Consider the following 17,056-nt stretch of genomic DNA (forward strand, 5'->3'; position numbering starts at 1 on the left):
CCCCCAGGACGACGACCTAAGTACCGGGGTGGTAAGAAGAGAAATGGGGAGTTTGGGTGCCAGGAGTGGGGGGCGCTCCTAACCCCCGCCAGCACCGGGCACGGTTAGTTATTAGCCGTGGGGAAACTGAGGCACGGAGCCCCCACAGCCGCCTCAGAAGAGCCCAGAGCTGAGGCGGCACCGGCGTGCGACACATCCGTTCCCGTAACGAACCATCCACAGCATCCAAGCAAACTAGACTGTATTAGTATTTACACTTGGGAAGAGGAAGGAAATAAAAGGGAAAAGGTAGGTGGTGGAGAAGCAGGCGGCTTGCCCTTTTGCCACGTGGGCTTTCCCGTTGCATCCATGGGAGCCCCTTCCCCTCCCCAGGGGCTCGCGACCTTCGTGCGAACGCAAGGCAAGGGGTGGTTGCAATTTCTCACGGCTTCCCCCGCCCCCCCCCAGCCCCGAGAGTGACGGCTCGTTCTCAGCCAAAACCTCAACGGTGAAATCCAGCCTCGCCCCGCACCGCCGGGACCGCGTTTACGGCCCGGGTGCGTTCCGGCACTAAAACGTGCCGCCACTCGCGTGCTCCGGACGTGACGCCGGTATTGCCCAGAAGCAAAAACCTGAGGAAAAGGCTGGCAAGAGCCAGCCTCGCCTCCGCTCTGCGCTGGCGGGGGATTTGCATCATTTTTGGAGGTCCGAATCCTCCCGGCAATGCCGTATGACGGTAGCTGCCACAGGGCGCACACCGCTTTGGCCGAAATCAGACAGGAAAAACGAGACCTTTGGAATGATCCCCCCCGCAGTCACCGGGGCAGAATTGCCATAAACAGGGAAGGAAACCGGCACTGGGAAGGAGCTGCCGTGATCTCCCCCGGCTGCCGGTTTGGCCCCTGCGGCCCCACTCTCCGATGCCTTTGTACAAGCTGATGCCGAGGGAAACGCTTCCGAAGCGTGGGATGGCAGAAGCGGGGCAGAGGCTGCTGCTTTTCCCCCCGGGACTCAGCCGGGTTTCTCTGCTTGTGAGGCTGCCGGGAGCCCCGCGGCCGCAGCCCCGCTCCTGGCGTCCCCAGGGAGGAGAGTCCCCCCGGGGTCCTCCGGGGCGGGTGCAGACCCTGCGTGGTGTGGAGGTGGCTTTCGGTGCGCCCCGGGAGCCTCCACCTGCCTTTCGCTGCGTACCTGAGCCCCGCGTTTTCCTTTCTAACAGCCCCAGAGCCCTCCACGTGTTTTTTCTGGAGTGCTACCGAGCCCAGCATTTGGCTTTCCCTGCACCCCAGAGCCCTCCACGTGTGTGTGTCCCAGAGCCCTCCGGGTGCCTTTTAGGGTGCTCGAGTCCCCTGAGTGCTTTCAGTATACCCCAAAGTTCTCCTTTTGCCTTTCCTTGCACCCCGGAGCCCTCCCTGAGTCTTCCAGCACCCCCAAGACCTCTACGAGTCTTTCAGTCGGCCAAGAGCTCTCCATGGGCTTTTCTGAAAGCCCCCGCATGCGCTTCTGGGCACCCCAGGACCCTCCTTGCGACTTTCCACGTGCCCTGCAGCCCTCCACATGCCTTTCCCTGTGCCCCAGATCCCCCTGTCCAGCTTTTGGAGCGTCTCCCGGGGATCTGGCCCTGCCTCTCATCCCACGGGGACAAGGAGCCAGGCGGGAGAGCAGGGCGGTTGCGTGGGCTTCCCGAGCCAACGTGCTCGTAGGGGAGAAAGGCTCTCACCGAGTATCAGCGAGGCCCACGGGGGAGGCAGGGTCCCCGCCGCCCGCCTGCACGCAGGGACGGGAAAGGAAGAGGAGGTTTGGCGATCTGAGCTTTGTGCACAACCCCGATGAGAAAGAATCGTGTAAGGCAGAAGGCAGGGAGCAGAGGGGAGAGGAGAGGCGCAGGCGCCGCTGTGTTACAACAAACCTCGCTTGGGAAGCGGCCAGCGGTTATTCAGGGGGCGTTGAAGCACGGGAGGCTGGTGCAAGGGTGCCCCTCAGCCCAGCCACGTCCCTGGCTGCAGCAAGCCTGGCAGGCCGGCTCCCTCCCCGTGGCGAGAGGCATGAGGCCGCGAGCGGTACTTCCCTAAAGGTCCTGACCTGCGGCTGGAGCGTGTCTACGTCGCTTCAAGCCACCAAATAACTTTACTGTGCCGGTACTCTGCTGCTTAACCATCCCGGTGCTTCAACAACAGCGTCTCAAAGGGAGGGGAGGGGTATTGGGGGCGTTAAAACTACAGAATCCTCTTTTCTGCATCCGAGGCGGAACACCTCTCATGGAGCAGGAGGCAGCCTTGCTGCCGGATTCCCCAGCTCCCGGTTTTACATCCGCCACAAAGAGACGGTGGGGCAGAGGGAACCAAGTCCAGCGGCAGCTCACGGGCTCCAGCCGCGAGTCCCGGGTGGTTCGCAGGACTCGGAGCTGCCAGCTGAAGGGAAAGGCTGCCCGGCAGAGCCCCGCTGCCCGCGCCACGCAAACCGCCCCGGCGGAAGACAAGTCCGAGGGTCTCAGCACTGGAGCAGTGGGGCTGGACGGTCCCTTTTCCCTTGGGAAGCCGGTCGAGAACGGATCAGCTGAGCTGTGGCTGTTGTTCGGGGCAGGAAGGGAGAGAAGGAACGCCAGCTTTCTGCCAAAGGGGTGCGAGGAATCTCCGTGTCCGGGCACTGGTTTGTGTGTGCTGCTGGAGTCCCTGTCGCACCACAGATGGGGCTGGGAGGAAGAGGAAGGCTGGGAGGAAGGGGAGGAGCAGCAGGCCACCTGGCTGCAGTTGGAGCTGCTCAGCCCCCTTCACAACTTCTGGATCTTCTCAGCAATAACGATGGGGTTCTCCTTACGGATCTTCTCGGCGGCTTCTGCCTTGTAGTCGTAGGGGCAGGCGTGCATGTCGGAGTACCGGTGAATGGCACAGAACAGGTTCCCGCAGCGGCAGTCGAAGCCTGAAGGGAGGAAGAGCAGAGAGACAAAGCCGCGTTAGTCTCCGTCCAGCCGGACAGGAAGGCGGCAGGGCCCCCAGTCTTTCCTGCCAGGCCAGGAAACTCCACTAATGCAGAAAGAGGGTCAGATGAGGGAGGGGGGCCACTGTCCCTGACAGGCGAAAGGGAGTCTCAGTGTGGGGGAAGACCACGGGTTGCTCTTCGATTTCCTCTGGTTTAAGTTGCTCCCGTGAGCGCACGCATGCTCTGGGCAGCCCCAGCTGTCACGGCAGTGGGAAACGCTCCCAGAGCAGCTGCTCTCCACGTTCCCCGGGGACAAGGGACACGCCGGAGACTGCAGAGTGCCAGATTGCTAATCCAGACCAGGCTCCCCAGGCTGCAAGGAGGGAGCCTGAGCTGAAGCCGAGCCCTCCGAGCCAACTTGGCTCCCCAGGTATCACGCAACAGCATCTGGACTGACCAACAGTAAGCCAGCAAGCAGCAAAACCTTCACCTCGTTAGGATTACTTTTGAGCTATTTAGGCATCGAAATTCATAATTTAGTCACTTCACTTGGAGATAATGCTGTTCTGAAGTGCTACCGTTATCACAGCACACTGGGAAGGAAACTGAGGCACGGAGCAGGAAGGGGGTTTGCTGCAAGACGGCAGATCAGCTCCCCGTCGCGCCGGCAGTGACTCACGCTCTTTCCTTTCACATCTTTCCAACTACAGGCTGTAAAGACCACAAACCCCTTGCTACAAGGTGCCAGTTTTACTCCTATTTGAGAAAACTCGTTTCATCCTAAATGCCCTGAATTCGCAGGCGTTCTCTGCAAGTTGATTCCTAAAGGAGCGGAAACTTCTCACAGTTTGAAGCTCTTAAGGAAACACTCATCCAGGAAAACAATCCTCCCTGCAGATCTGAAGGCTGGGCACAGAGTACCCTGCCCAGCCCTAGGCTTATAAACCCACATTTATTCTGTGACAGCGCCCTCAAATATCCAGGCAAGCTCGGGTTCCACAGTGTCAGGCACTGGTCGAACTTCCCGGGCCAGACCACGCCAAAGCAGCTTACATCGATGAAAACAGAACTGTGTGTGTGCAGTCCCTGGCTGCTGAACACACCGAGGAGGCTGAAGAGGCGAGCGCTCCACTGGAACAGCATGACCTGCGCGGCTCTGGAGTTAACTTTTTCCAGGGAGACACTAAACGCCAGAGTCAATTTAGGGGAATGATGTTTTTATTACCAAGCCACAGCCAAGTTAATTGCTTCATGAATTGCCTTTCCAGGGGCAGTTTTCCCATTGATACCAGTCACCTGACACCATCCCAGCACTTCTCTCTCTTCAGCTTTACAGGCTGAGCTCTGAGAGCCATCCTGCTCTCAGGAAGCTAACGGCGGAAGTCAAGCAACATCAACAAATGGGATGAGTCTTGGAGCGCGATTTTCAGTTTGGGTCTAACTCAGTTCACGTCACTATTATGAAAGCTTTACCGCTGACTTTGAATAGGAGCAGAATTAGATCCACAGCGAGCACTGCCTCTGCTTCTACAAGCAGCTTTTGCCAAGCGGCAGAAATAACCCGAGAGGCACGGCTCCATCCAGTTCTGCAATCCTGCATCCAAGGGCTGGCAGGGACCCCGACAGTGAGCGGCAGATTCCCCAGGCGGCTGCCTCGGGCAGCGCTGTTCACAGGTTGGAGCTCCCCTCCCGCCTCCCCTGCAGCACCACCTCTTGTGGATGTAAAGTACTTTTCGGAGAGGTACCTCCATCCACCAACCCACGCCAACCCTCTGATCCCAGGCAGTATCACAGCGCAAGGAGATCTGTTCGCAGGGCTCTGAAACCAGACTAGTTAGGCCACAGGCAAGTTTTCCCCACAGCCAGGGTCTTACCAGTTAGCCCTATCTTCTTCCGGCAAGTGAAGCAGCGATTTTTCTTCTGTTTCGGTTTTTCTGAAGCTGTCTTGCCCTCAGCTGTGTTCTGGGATATTTCAAGCAGGGTACCTGAAAGAGAGGCAAGAGTTTTGCTACCCTTCTTGATAAACCAAGCAACACATTTGTTTTATTACAGGAGCTGCTTGAGGCCCTACCGGTTCTGGGTCTGTGCCAGACACCTCTCTGTGCACGTTGGCCTGGTCGACATACCCCAAACTGTGAGATTTGCCTTGTTCCACAGAGATCTACACCTCGCACAGCCTCATGTTTTCTCTCTGTTTCAAATTCCTTAAGTTCAAGGCTCAGAAACACCAAGGAGATATTACGGTTTAGCTAAGGCGTACGTGATGCCGTTTAGCTCCTGCTGAGAAAAGGCAATACTAAGTAGAATTACCTGGTGCTTGCCATAGGTTAAGCATGCGTCTGGATAGTCACTACAGCTTAGCTGATGTACAGTAACTCAACTGCACAGCTCAGCCTAGGGTTAATCTTCGCAGGAGGGAAAAAAAAAAAAGTTAACCCCTTGTAAGTACTACTAATTATTTTTGCTGACTCTTATGTAAGTGTTCCTCATATGTAGGTCTCAGAATGCTTTACACAGATAGTCATCACTGCCTCTAATCTACCAAAAGGAAAACTGAGCTCTGAAAGCCAGATTGTTAAAGGTCACTGATGCTTAGCAGGATTTCCTACAGTACCTAAGCAGGTTAGAGAAGTCAACAGGAGGGAGGAGCTCCAACTGCTAGCAGATACACACACCTGCAGTGCACACCGCTCTGAAAATCAGGCTAAGGAGACAAACAGTCAGAGGCAGAGATAGCTTTGTGGATCTGACCCTAAACAACCTTCTAAAAATCCCGCAGTCAGAAGAAAGGGGCAGGCTCTTCCAAGCCTCTCCTTCACCAAATAGTCTCTCACCTGCCTGTTGTGAATTGTCTCCCGGGCTTGCAGGCCAGGGATTACCAAATCCAAAATGCACGCTCATGTGCAGTGACTAGAGCCTGGTTTTTTTTAGCAACCAACAACTCTCGGAGTTTTTTCAGCTTTGAATGCAAGCATGTAGTTCAACTGTCAGTTGAGCTAAAGGAGGGTGTCTCCAATGCAGTGTCACTTGGCTACGGCTCGGCTGCAACACAACGGCTCACCCTGCAACTCATCAACTGGATGATGCCCCGCTGGGCAACGACACCCGTGCTCCTCTATCACTTCAAGGTACCCACTTTGCAAACGAAGCAACCGCGTTAACACTCCCCTCCGAGGGGCAGGTACGCCTCCCATCACACAGGATGACAACAACCAGGCCAGCAGCTGCCCCTGGGCACCGCCACAAACACGTCTCCTCTCTCCCAAGACGACACTGGATCCATCTCCTTTCCTCCCTCGAGAGATGGCAGGGAACTGCAGCCAACAACAGCCGTGCAGCAGGCTGTGGGATGCTCCGGGCTTTCTGCCATTCACTAGGATAGGCGTCATGGAAGATTATCCTCCTGCCAGCGAGTCGAGGGCTGGCAGCTACGCAGCCCTCCACCCACAAAGCAATCTCTATTGGCCTGCCCTCGGGCACAGCATTTTCTCTCCTCCCTGTTTCAGAAACAGACAAACCATTTTCTCCTTAGCTCTCTTGCTAGGTGTACCTTTCCCGCCGGGAGGTAACAACTGTCCCCTGGAGTTAGTGGCCAGTATTTGTCCTTGCTGCTCAAACCGACTTGCAAGACCAGCGTCATTCAGACTCGTGCAAAGGCCAAACCATCTACCTGATGAGGAAGATGCTGATGAGGCTTCTTCTGTCTTGATGAATTCTTCTGTCTCACTGCTGTTTTCTTCTCTGGATATGCTCATGGCCGTCATCTGATGGGTCACAGGAGTCTGAGCACTGGGAGCATTTGCAACAAACAAACAAACCATAGAGAAACACAAGTATTTTCTTTTGATGAACAGTTACGTGGGAGAGATCTTCAGCCCATAAAGTTAATTTCATTATACTCAGAGGTAGCTCAGGAGTACAGCAGGCCGATTCCCCTTGAGATTTGGGATCAAAGTTCTTCATAGACACAAACAGAATGAATCTGTGATGATCTCAGTTTCCTTTTCCACCCAGTTATATCTCAAAGCCAAGGCGACAGCCCATCCAAACAAGTCCAGGGACAGGGAAACAGAGTTATGAGTCAGGACTGTAATGCAATGGCAGAGCTCAATGCAGTGCCATCTTCCTTCCTATCAAACGTGACTGAGGTCCCTAATCCTGCTGTCACAGCTTCCAGACTGGATCATCACCGGGCGCTTTCACTTAGGGCTGAGTTGAAACCGAACAGTTTAACACAGCTAGTGACAGACAAGGTGCGCTGGCTCTAAGAGAACCAGGATGCTGCTTAGTTTACTACAGGTTTTAATTTACTACCGACCCTCTGATACCTGACTCTACGCATCAGTCATCATCATCAGGGACATCTCAGTCCTCCAGATAAACCAGGGTCACAATGAACAGTGATCCAGCCCGCTTTACAGACCCCCTTGGCCACATGAAGGACGAGAGCCTACCCCTTGTGTCCCAGGGCTGGTTTTTAGCATGGCTGCAGATCCCCCCGCCCCACAGACTATGCCCCTACCTGGCTTTCACATCCTCAGGCGCGGAGTCTCCCTCTGCACGCTGCCCTGCAATTGAATCTGAAGCCATGGGGCTGCTGTTGGGACCACTGGCTGCTACGAGACAAGATCACAGTCTTGGTAAACTCTTAAAAATGTCAGCAAGTTCCTCAGGTACTTGACAGCCAAGGAGAAAGCGGGACGAGCACTTTCAGTAGGCTTTAACCTCCTGCTCCCTACCAGGAGCTGGGAGGGCGCAACCCAATTGGGATCATTCCCAGATCCCCTATTCTTATACTCTCCCCTCCAAATTTGTGCATAGGTCTCTGTGGGAACAACGCATCAGTGCTGGACGGACCTCACTGTGACCCAGTGCAGCTGTTCTTACACTGGATCAGGAATGACTCCTTGTATCAGGATCATAACATCCTTCTGAAAGTAGCTGCCCATCTTCCTGAGGGCTGCAGGCCTCCTTTTTGGAGATCTGTTCAGCTCCTCAGGATCTGCGAACTCCCTTTTGAGGGATGACAGTTTATTCGCAGGAGTTTTGTGCTGAATGCCTTCCACTACCGTGTGTTTTTTAACATCTGGTAAAATCTGGCTTCAGTCACCCGCGACACCTCCGTCATTCTTTGATTCCCCTTCTTTTCCTCAACATTGCAAAGCAAACTCCACATCAGCATAAATATTCTCCTATCAGCATAAATGAAAGCGCTGCAGTTACCAACATACCTTGAACCCGACGTTACTTTGCAACTTCTCCAAGGTATAAGAACCAGATCCTCATCTGCTGAAAGGAACTGGCTTCGATCGAAACATGTTGGTTTATGTCAGCCGAGGGTCTAAGTCAGGGTCTTTACAAAAACCCTTTGCCAGGAAGAGCTGGGTTCCCAATATATATTTTGGGTGGGTAATTCAAGGAAAGCCATTATTACGCTCGGGAACAAAGCCGCGCAAGATCTCTAGAAGGCATTTCTCACCGGTATTGCAAAGCCTGCACATGGGGCATCGGCACAAACTCTCAGCAAAAGAAAATCCTGCTAATGATGGAAAGAGCATCCTTTCTGTGCACCTAGCTGCCTCCCAGCTCGCTCATATGTCAGCTCTGTTTAGCTGCAAGAAACAAGCCTTTTATTTCATTGCTTTTGATTGTCAAGCCTGTTAAGATAAGAAAATTATGCAAACCCAAAAGGTCAAATTCTTCCCAAATAAAAAGTCATTTCAGGGATCTGTCGTGATTCCCAGCAGTCAGCACGTAACTCAGGGAGCAGGTAATAGCTAAAAATCTGGGCCACTGTTAGTGCAAGTGAGGTTTTACAGTTTACTGGAAGGTGCTGACTGGGACGGGGCTTCACAAACAGCTGGGACTGGGAAGAAAACAGCTGACCCCCTTACAGGGGACAGAAGTGCCGGGTCTTTGATTTAGAGGCTTGGGTCTACACGGAAAGGGAAAGACACGAGTTTTCCAGGAGGGAATAAATCTGCTGGTGGCCAGTACCAGTACCATGCTCTATCCCAGTTGCTTAACACAGTTTGCATCCAGGCACCCATTTAAGATAGATTTCTCAGACAAAAATCCTCTACCTGGGGGGCTTATCCGGTCGCTGCTCTGCTGTCTCTGTAGAAACTCCTTATAGCAAACGGAGCACATCCCGTTAGTCCGGGGGCTGCCATAAAATCCACAGCCTGTGGTACACAACAGAGGCACCTGGGTTTGGTTTGTCTCCTGAGCCATCCTCTCTCCTCCAAGGCGCCAAGCTACAAACGGGAGTAAAAACGAGACAGCTGTTAGGGCCGGAGCGCGCTCGTTCACCGTACGCTGCAAGCTGATCAGGAAGGAGCACAAAGGATCCCGAGAGAGTCCGGTTCCTGCACGTGCACAACAACGCGATCCAAGTCCCTTGAGCAAGGTATACCCAGGGCTCGTAAGCAGCCACAGGATCTGGGTCCTGGGGCCTTGAGCCATCCAGGGCTCAGCTGCCCAAAGCCAGGCTGAAAAGCCGAGAGGAAGCGGCTCCCGGTACTCCCTCCTCGCACCATGAGGCTCCCTGAACTCCCAGCGAAAGACCCGCACGTAAGACCCGAACGAGCCGCTCTCCAACGGTAACAAGAAGTGCCATCGCAGCACGACTAATGACTCCTGCAAACACTGAAACAAAGAATGCCACTCAAACGGCCAGCATCCAGCCTAATTAGTTACATTTTGCACTTAGCGGCGTTTGTTTTCATTTCAAGCCTGTTTCACTTTTTTAGTTCTCAGGAAGATGATGTAAGTGATGCAAAAAGAACCCATTGACTCTCAGTTTCGACATAGTCATGTATTTTCTGACATATGCTGGCGGATAAGGGGAACATTAGCATAGTTAGGCTAGAAATAAGGAGAAGGTTTCTTTCCAGCAGTAAGATGCGATTCTGGAACACCTTCCCAGGGGAAACAGCAAACACAGCGAAACCTACTTTTAAAATGAATCTTAATAATTTCTCTCTGGATCACACGCCGTTGCCTCCAGACCCAGGAACTGGCCCCTTCCAGCCGCACGTGGTGTAGCATTTACACGGCCAAACTGCACTGCACCTCTTTAAACCAGAACCATAAGCAGTAACTCCCAGCAACAACAAACACCAATTCAGATGTGTGCGAACAACGTGGCCGCAGCTGGTCCAGCTTTGGCAGTAGACAAGGGAAGGGGACGTTTGCGGGACCGCGGCGGTGCAGGTGGTTCCAGTTTGGGCACAAAGACACAGTGTTGCTACCGGGAGACCCCAGCAGCGATCCCCTTCTTCTATCCACCACTCCACAGCTAACTCTGCTGCTTTCTTTCACACTCCTACAAAACTTGCTCCGCCAAGGGAATAAAACAACAGGAACAAGAAATAATTACCCTCCCAGGAGCGTTCCCGTGGGATGGAAGTGGATCAGCTCTGGTTTGTTCCTCCTTATCCTCAGCTGGGTGATACGAATCTCCGCTCTGCACTCGGGGCTCAGACCAGCATTCCCATTACCAGCCCAGGAGTCCTTCCCCGCCCAAACCGACCTCTCCTTTGGCACCAGCAGCCAAGGGAGCCTCCTCCGCACCGGACCCTCTGGGAGCAGACCTGGCAGGCTGAATCCCCGCGGAGTTAACTGGATGGTAACCGCTGCCACGCACGGACAAATTTTCAGGAGGTCCTTCTGATTTTGAGCGTCCCTGGAGAGAGAAGGTGACGACTGCTGCGACTTTGGACAGAGTTCAGCTCTCCCATAGCCAGCAGCCCAGGGGCGATCTGCAGCAGGAGCCGAGCGGCACACGGCTTTACCGCAAAACCAGCTGAAATGAAGAACCGCGGGGGAAACCGAACCGCTCCCTCTCCCGCTGCTCTGCCCCTGCACCCCGAGCCCGGGCAGGCCGGGACGAGCCGGGTAACCCACCGCCTGGCCAGGGAAAGCCACAGGCCACCCACCCACCCCGTCACCCTCCGGCCGAGCTGCCCCAGCCGCTGCCCGGTCGAAGGCCGGCGTTGCCGCGGGGGGGATGTCTGCCCGTGCCCCCCCCCCCCCCCGCTCCCGCGGCCGGGCCCCGCGCCCCGCTCCCCGCCCGCGGTAGAAATCGAGGCCGAGGCTTTGCGGCCTGCGCGGCGGCGGGCAGGCCCGGGCCGGGCCGGGCCACTGGGCCGCGCCGGGCCCCACTCACCGGCGGCGGAGGCGGGCGGCCGCCGGGCCGGGCCAGGCCGGGCCGGGCCGGCCGCCGGGAGGCTCAGGCGGGCGGCGGGCAGGGCGGGCTGCCGGGAAACATGGCGGGCGCTGCCGGCGGGACCGCGGCCCCCGAGCGCCCTCCCCCGGGGAGGGCCCGGCCCGGGCGGGACGGGGGGGACGGGACGGGGCCGCCGCCTGCAGCCGGGGCCGGAGAGGCCTGGCTATAGGGGCTGGCGTATAGGTGTGCCCCCGCTATAGGGGAGGGGGCTGTGACCCCCTCGGCTATAGGGGCTGGGGTATAGGTGTGCCCTGGCTATAGGGGAGGGATTTGTGATCCCCTGGCCGTACCGGCAGGGGTATAGGTGTGCTCCATCTATAGCTGAGGGGGCTGAGACCCCCCCTATGGGTATAAGGGGTGGGACACAGCCAGACGCCACTATAGAGAGGGGATCTGGGAGCCCCCACTATAGGGGCTGAGACACAGTCAGACCCAGGCTATAGGAGAGGGGGGAAGACCCCTGTCCCCCCAAGCTATAGGGGCTGGGACATAGATATTCCTTGACTATAAGGGGAGGCAGCTGGGACCTTCCTCCCCAGCTATAGGGGCTCAGACATTGGCTGGACCCCAGCTATAGGGCAGAGGACCAGGGACGTCCCCATCTATAGCCACTGGAGGAGAGGGTGGGCAACACCCTTCCTCCACCCCAGCTATAGGGGCCAGGATGCAGCTGGCTCTACTCCAGCTACAGGAGAGGGGCTGGGAATACCCACCCCCAGTTCTGGGGGCCGGAGCCATACCCCATCTATAGGGGGTGAGCCGGGAGGCGGTGCTGCCCCTTGTGCATTTCTCCTGCAATACAGAATTAATTGACCTGAGCGCAGACTCGTTCTCAGCCTCACCCCAGACTCTTTCCCCGCAGCCCTAAGACCCACGGGGTGTCACTGCTGACCCCATGGGTCAACCTTGCCATCCCAAACAGAAAGGGAGGGTGGAATGCTTCGGGGTCTCCGGCTGGAAGGGCTTCCCAGCTGCAAGCCGTTCCTGCCACTCTTCTCCGAGCCTTGGATTATGTTTTTTGGTTTTTGTTTTAATCAAAGCTTTGCTCAGGTGTTGTCGTGACCCAGCTCGTCATGGGGCCGATTCACCTCTGAGCCCACGTGCCTGTGCCCAGGGTTGGCGATCGTGGGGTGCCTGGGGCAGGTCACCGCAAGAGAAAGTGCCCGTTGCCCAGCCGTGCTGGGGCTCGTGAAACACCCAGGAGCAAAACCCTGGGGAAGCCACCGGCAAGCTCTGCTCTGGTGTCTCCCCACTGTCTCCCTGGCCCGGAGGGCTACTAAAAACTTTGTGCCTGTAAACCCTGGGCAGGGTGTCGGTGTGGGGTTTCTGCTTGCCTTCGGCACAGACAGGGCTCTGCTCTCGGGGCCGGCTCCGGCGACGCAAAGGCAACTGTTGGTGCAGTTTGATTTATTTGCACCGGCCGGCGTGGGAAATAAACTGAGCTGAGCTGCCCTGGGCTGGGCAGGTCGCTGCCCGAGCATCCCCGGCCCCCCGAGCATCCCCGGCCGCACGGTTCCCGTGGGACCAGCACCGGCGAGAACCGCACACGCTGGGCCGTGGCCACGGCCGCGTGGCCACCAGGTGGCACTAGGCTCCCACGGAAAGCTGGGCACACGGGAACCCACGCACCCACGCAGCCCCTCACCCACGTACCCGCGCACCCCCCCCCCCCCCCCCCATGTACCCTTCACCCTCCCGGGCATCCCTCGCTCACTGCCAGCCCCACGCTCCAGCCAGCCCTGCAGAGCAGAGCGGGTCCCTCTCTGGCACTGGAGCCCCACTTGGCTAACGAGGGTCACTTGGCTAACGAGGGTCACTTGGCTAATGTGGACCAGGGGCCCTGGGGCCACCGGCACCAGCCTGGGGTGCCCCTGGCCCCCCGGAGCTCTCCGTGCATCCTCCAGCGCTGCCATCCCGCTCCCCAGGCCCTTTGGCTTTACAGAGCCCAGCGGGGCGGGAGGGGGGTCAGGGCGGCTTTTTGGGGGGGCAGAACCTCCAGCAGTCCTGGATGGGTGGGTGAAGCACAGGGGCTGCTCTGCGAGGGCGGTTGCAAGGAGACCAGGAGCTGCCTGACTTCACAGGCTCTGAGATCCTGCCTGTGGCTGGGGCAGCGCGGCAGGAGCGAGGGGCACCTGGCCAGGGGGACGAGGGCGCGGGGCGAGGGCGGTGGTGGGGCGCGGAGAGCAGGGCAGGCCGAGCAGCGAGGCTATTAATACACATTTTCCCGTGATGCTCTGGCACAACTTTCAGAGCCAAAGCCGGAGGGAGCTCCTGGCCGACGCAGCCTGGGTTTGTCCCTTCCCTGCTCCGCTCTCCCCTCGTCCCCAGAACCGCTGCAGTCACCCACCGCTGTCACTCCCACAGCACTGAGACGCGCTGCTGGAGCATCATCTCCATCTGCCCTTGAGCCACGTCAGCGGAGAGGGGAGCTGCCTCCATCTCTGCCCACTGCCTGGCTGCACCAGCCCTCTCCTAAGCGTTTTCTCTGCCTGGGTTATCTAATGACTGTGGCAGAGCATTTAAATGTCACTCCACTAAAGGGAGTCTGGGGAGGGGAGGGCTGGGGGAGACAGGATGGGAGAAACAGGAGCAAAACAGTATCGATTTCTGGCCAATTATCAAAGCAGCGCAATTAAAGGATGAGGACACATTTCCAATACCCTGCCTGCCCCTCCGAGGCCAGACACTGGTTCATCAGCTCGGCCAAACACACACATCCGCATGCACGCAAGTACTTCACGTCTGCACATGCGTGCCCGTGTATGCTTGTAGCACATGCATGTGCATGCAAACACACACGCGCAGCCGCGCAGGCGTCCTCAGCTCACCAGCGTCTGCCGAGCTTGTTTTCCCCGTGGAGTTAATCTCCCCAGCCTGCTTCGCTGCCTGGTTTTTCTGTGCAGCCAAGATGTGCCTCCATCTGGCTCTCGCTGAGCCCAGGGAGCGTGGAGGGCTCTGGGGACGGCTGGCAAAGCACTGCCGGGGGCTCTCGCCCGAAGAAGAGCCAGAGCTGCGGGAACTTGGCCCATTTCTCATCCTCAGGGTCCTCTGTAAAATCTTTTCTCCCCACATGCCCATTCCTCCTTCTCCCTCCTCCTCCCCGCTGCCCCAGCACCCAAGGGCTGGGTCCAACCCTGCTGCACCCCAGGGCTCTCCCAAGCTGCCAGCTGGATGCTTGTCCTACAGGTATTTGCTTTCTTATGCTCTTGCAGGGTGAGCGTCGGAGTCACACAGCTCTGAATTACACTATTTACATCCTGTTGCTGGCGGGCGGCATTTGGGAGCACCGAAGATGCCAGCAGGGACCAGACCCCCGGCTCAAAATGTGTCCTGTGGCCCGGTGCGGTAACGTGGATTACGCATGGGCAATACTCTTAGCGTGGGCCTTGAGACGTGGCAGGAGCTTTCTGTGTGGTTTCCAGCATCGGGAGGGTCAGACGCTTCCACTCCCAGAGGCAAACCCAAAGCCAGGATTAATCCCTGGTTGAGCAGATCCCAAATGACCCCCATCCCAGCCTTGTCCCCGGGGGCTGTGCTACCCGCCGTCCGGCGGTGCAGCTCGAGAGCAGGATCTCCAGCAGCCATCCCAAGAGATGCTCCCAGAGCGGTGGGGAAGGAAGGAGAGCGTCTGGGCTCAGGTCGTATTGCCTGGGAGGGAGTTTAAATGGAAAACCACGGAGGCTGACAACGGCAGGAGCCCTGTGCTCCCCACCCAGCCGGCCACCCTCCTCCTGCAGCTCCGGAGCCCCGTGCCGGCTCTCACTGCTGAGCATCGCCCCTTCCCCAGGGGAGGAGCAGGACCTGAGCCCTGACACCCTGCCCCGTCCGTCGGCCACCACCACCTCCCTCTCCCCCAGCGCCCGGCCCCTGCTCTGGTCCAACCTTGCACAGCTAACACTTGAACCTAGTGCTGTGCCAGCCCCTGGCCGCAGCGCCCCGCGCTCCCTGCCTGCGTGACACACATCTGGGGAAGAAGAGAGGAATGGGGGGGCATAAAAATCATTTTAATAGGCTCAGTGGATTAGAAACCCCCTTGCAATTACCACCTTCTCCTTGTCCGGCGCACACAAAGGGCTCTCTGGGGTGCTGGGCATGTTCCTGACAAACCCAACGCGGCCATGGGAGCCGGGAGGAAAGAACGGACGCGGGAGCCCTTTCAGACGCTGCTATTTGGTTGCAAACTGCTTAATTTCCTGAACAAAATGATATTTTTGTTGTTGTTGTTTTGATGGAAGGATGGCACTTTTTTGGCATGGTACAATCCCAGGGCTATTCATCCGTCGCCACAGCAACGAGCTCCATCAATGGCCATCCGAGATTGCGGATGATTAGAGACAACATGTAAAAGGTGGAAGACGCTGGGCACCTCGCAAACCTCATCTTCCCAAATGATTTGAATTATCCTCATTATTTCTCCCCGGCCAATTCTCTCCCCGGTCCGCGGGAGACATCGCTGTTATATAAACACAGGAAGAGCAGAGTTATGAGAGCGGGCGGAGGAGAAGGGAATGGTCCATTCTGGTGGGGACTGACCTGGAAAGCTCATGACATGGAGGATGAAACCCTCCGAGGCGCTCAGGGAGCTGCAAACGTCTTCCCACTCCTGGGGCGGGCATCGCTCAGGGCTGCAGAGGAGTGAGGCCACGCTGCCGTCAGGGCGGTGGGGAGCATGGCTGAGCTTTGGGGTGTGGTGGCCACGACTTCTGCTTGTCCCCGGTCCTGCAGGACCTAGCACCCTCCTGCGGCTTTGCCTTGAGCTGTGTCGCTCCTTCCCGGGGACACGGCAGGGAGCTTTGAGTCGGTTTGCTCTTGGAGCGGTTCAGGGACCCAGCCCATCACCACCACCTGTTTTGGGGGTAAACCAGAGGGAAACGGGTTGCTGGAGCCTGGCGAAGGCATGACGTGTCCTGGCAGAGGGCCTTCCCGCAGTAATGGTGTCCGCGGGGCTGCGGTGAAGCGTGGCAGCCGTGAAACTTTAATGCCCGCCTGCAATATTCATGGTGCTTTCGACGGTGAGGCAGGAATCGCACTGAAGGGCCTGAATATTTCATGGTTGGCTCCACAGTGGGATTTTGCTGCCGCTGCATCCCCGCCCTGCCGCTAAGTCTGAGCTGTCCGGTGTGGAAAAAGGGTGATGACACCCCGATTTGCAGCCAAAGACTCCCACAGAAATAATCCGGGGGCATTTCAGCCCCTGCCCGGGGTGGGAGGAACAGATGTGTCCTTCTGGGCATCTCTCTGCTCCAGGGGGGAACGGAAGACCCCGGGTGTGGGGCTGGGGGTCTCCGGCGCGACCTCCCAAACTGCCTTCGGCGGATGCCCCCACCCTGGGTCCCAAAGCACCGTGTGGGTGGCCTGGAGTGCCCCCCCCCAGGGCTGGGCTGTCCTGGGGCTACCATGAGGGATGGGGACAGCAGCTGTCCCCGGTCCCGTCTTCCCCGGCCATTGCAGGGCTGTCCCCCCATGCTGGAAGTCCCTCTCCCAGGGACATGTGGTGGCACGGGAGGTGATGCCCTGGGGTGGCTGGGATCCAGGTCAGCTCTCCATCGATGCATCCCTGCCATGAGCTGGGGCGCTCTCAGCCGGCGTTACTCAGGATCCTGATCTGAATCGAGTCAGCCTGAGTGGGCACGAGGTCCCCGGTCCCCACAGCCGTCCCGTGACATGGCAGCGATGGGGGAGGTGATGGCGAGGACACGCTGCTCCAGCGCAGCCCCCTCTCCTCCAGACCCCTTGGCCAGAGACTTTCCCCAAGCAGCTCCCTGACCGCTTTCCTGCAGCTTTGGGGGGCTGCTGGGGGGCTGGCTGCCTCTGAAGCCCCCTTAGGTGGAAACTTGGAGGGCAGCAGAGCCCCTAGGTCCCGCGGCAGGGACAGGGATGCTGCAGCCTGATGGGGCTCAAGCACCCGCATGGCTCAAATGGTGCCCCAGA

General features: G+C 57.7%; 1 protein-coding gene across 3 annotated transcripts; it reads right to left on the bottom strand.

Moving 5' to 3' along the window:
• Positions 1–224: 224 nt before the first annotated feature.
• LOC143170644 (AN1-type zinc finger protein 5-like) lies at positions 225–11,118 on the bottom strand. Of its 3 annotated transcripts, none has more exons than XM_076359094.1 (7): positions 11,066–11,118; positions 10,277–10,582; positions 8,979–9,152; positions 7,418–7,508; positions 6,566–6,684; positions 4,770–4,880; positions 225–2,895 (listed from the first exon to the last, which is right to left on the bottom strand). In XM_076359094.1, the coding sequence occupies exons 3-7, from the start codon at positions 9,127–9,129 to the stop codon at positions 2,747–2,749; spliced, it is 621 nt and encodes a 206-aa protein (XP_076215209.1). In that variant the 5' UTR covers positions 9,130–9,152; positions 10,277–10,582; positions 11,066–11,118; the 3' UTR covers positions 225–2,746. The 3 variants fall into 3 exon arrangements, with proteins under 3 accessions (XP_076215209.1, XP_076215207.1, XP_076215208.1); XM_076359092.1 differs by having other exon boundaries at positions 7,418–7,511; XM_076359093.1 differs by having other exon boundaries at positions 7,418–7,511; positions 10,491–10,582; positions 11,066–11,112.
• Between the last annotated feature and the right edge of the window lie 5,938 nt (positions 11,119–17,056).

This window comes from Aptenodytes patagonicus, chromosome 25, assembly GCF_965638725.1.
Source record: "Aptenodytes patagonicus chromosome 25, bAptPat1.pri.cur, whole genome shotgun sequence".
NCBI classification, from domain to species: Eukaryota; Metazoa; Chordata; class Aves; order Sphenisciformes; family Spheniscidae; genus Aptenodytes; species Aptenodytes patagonicus.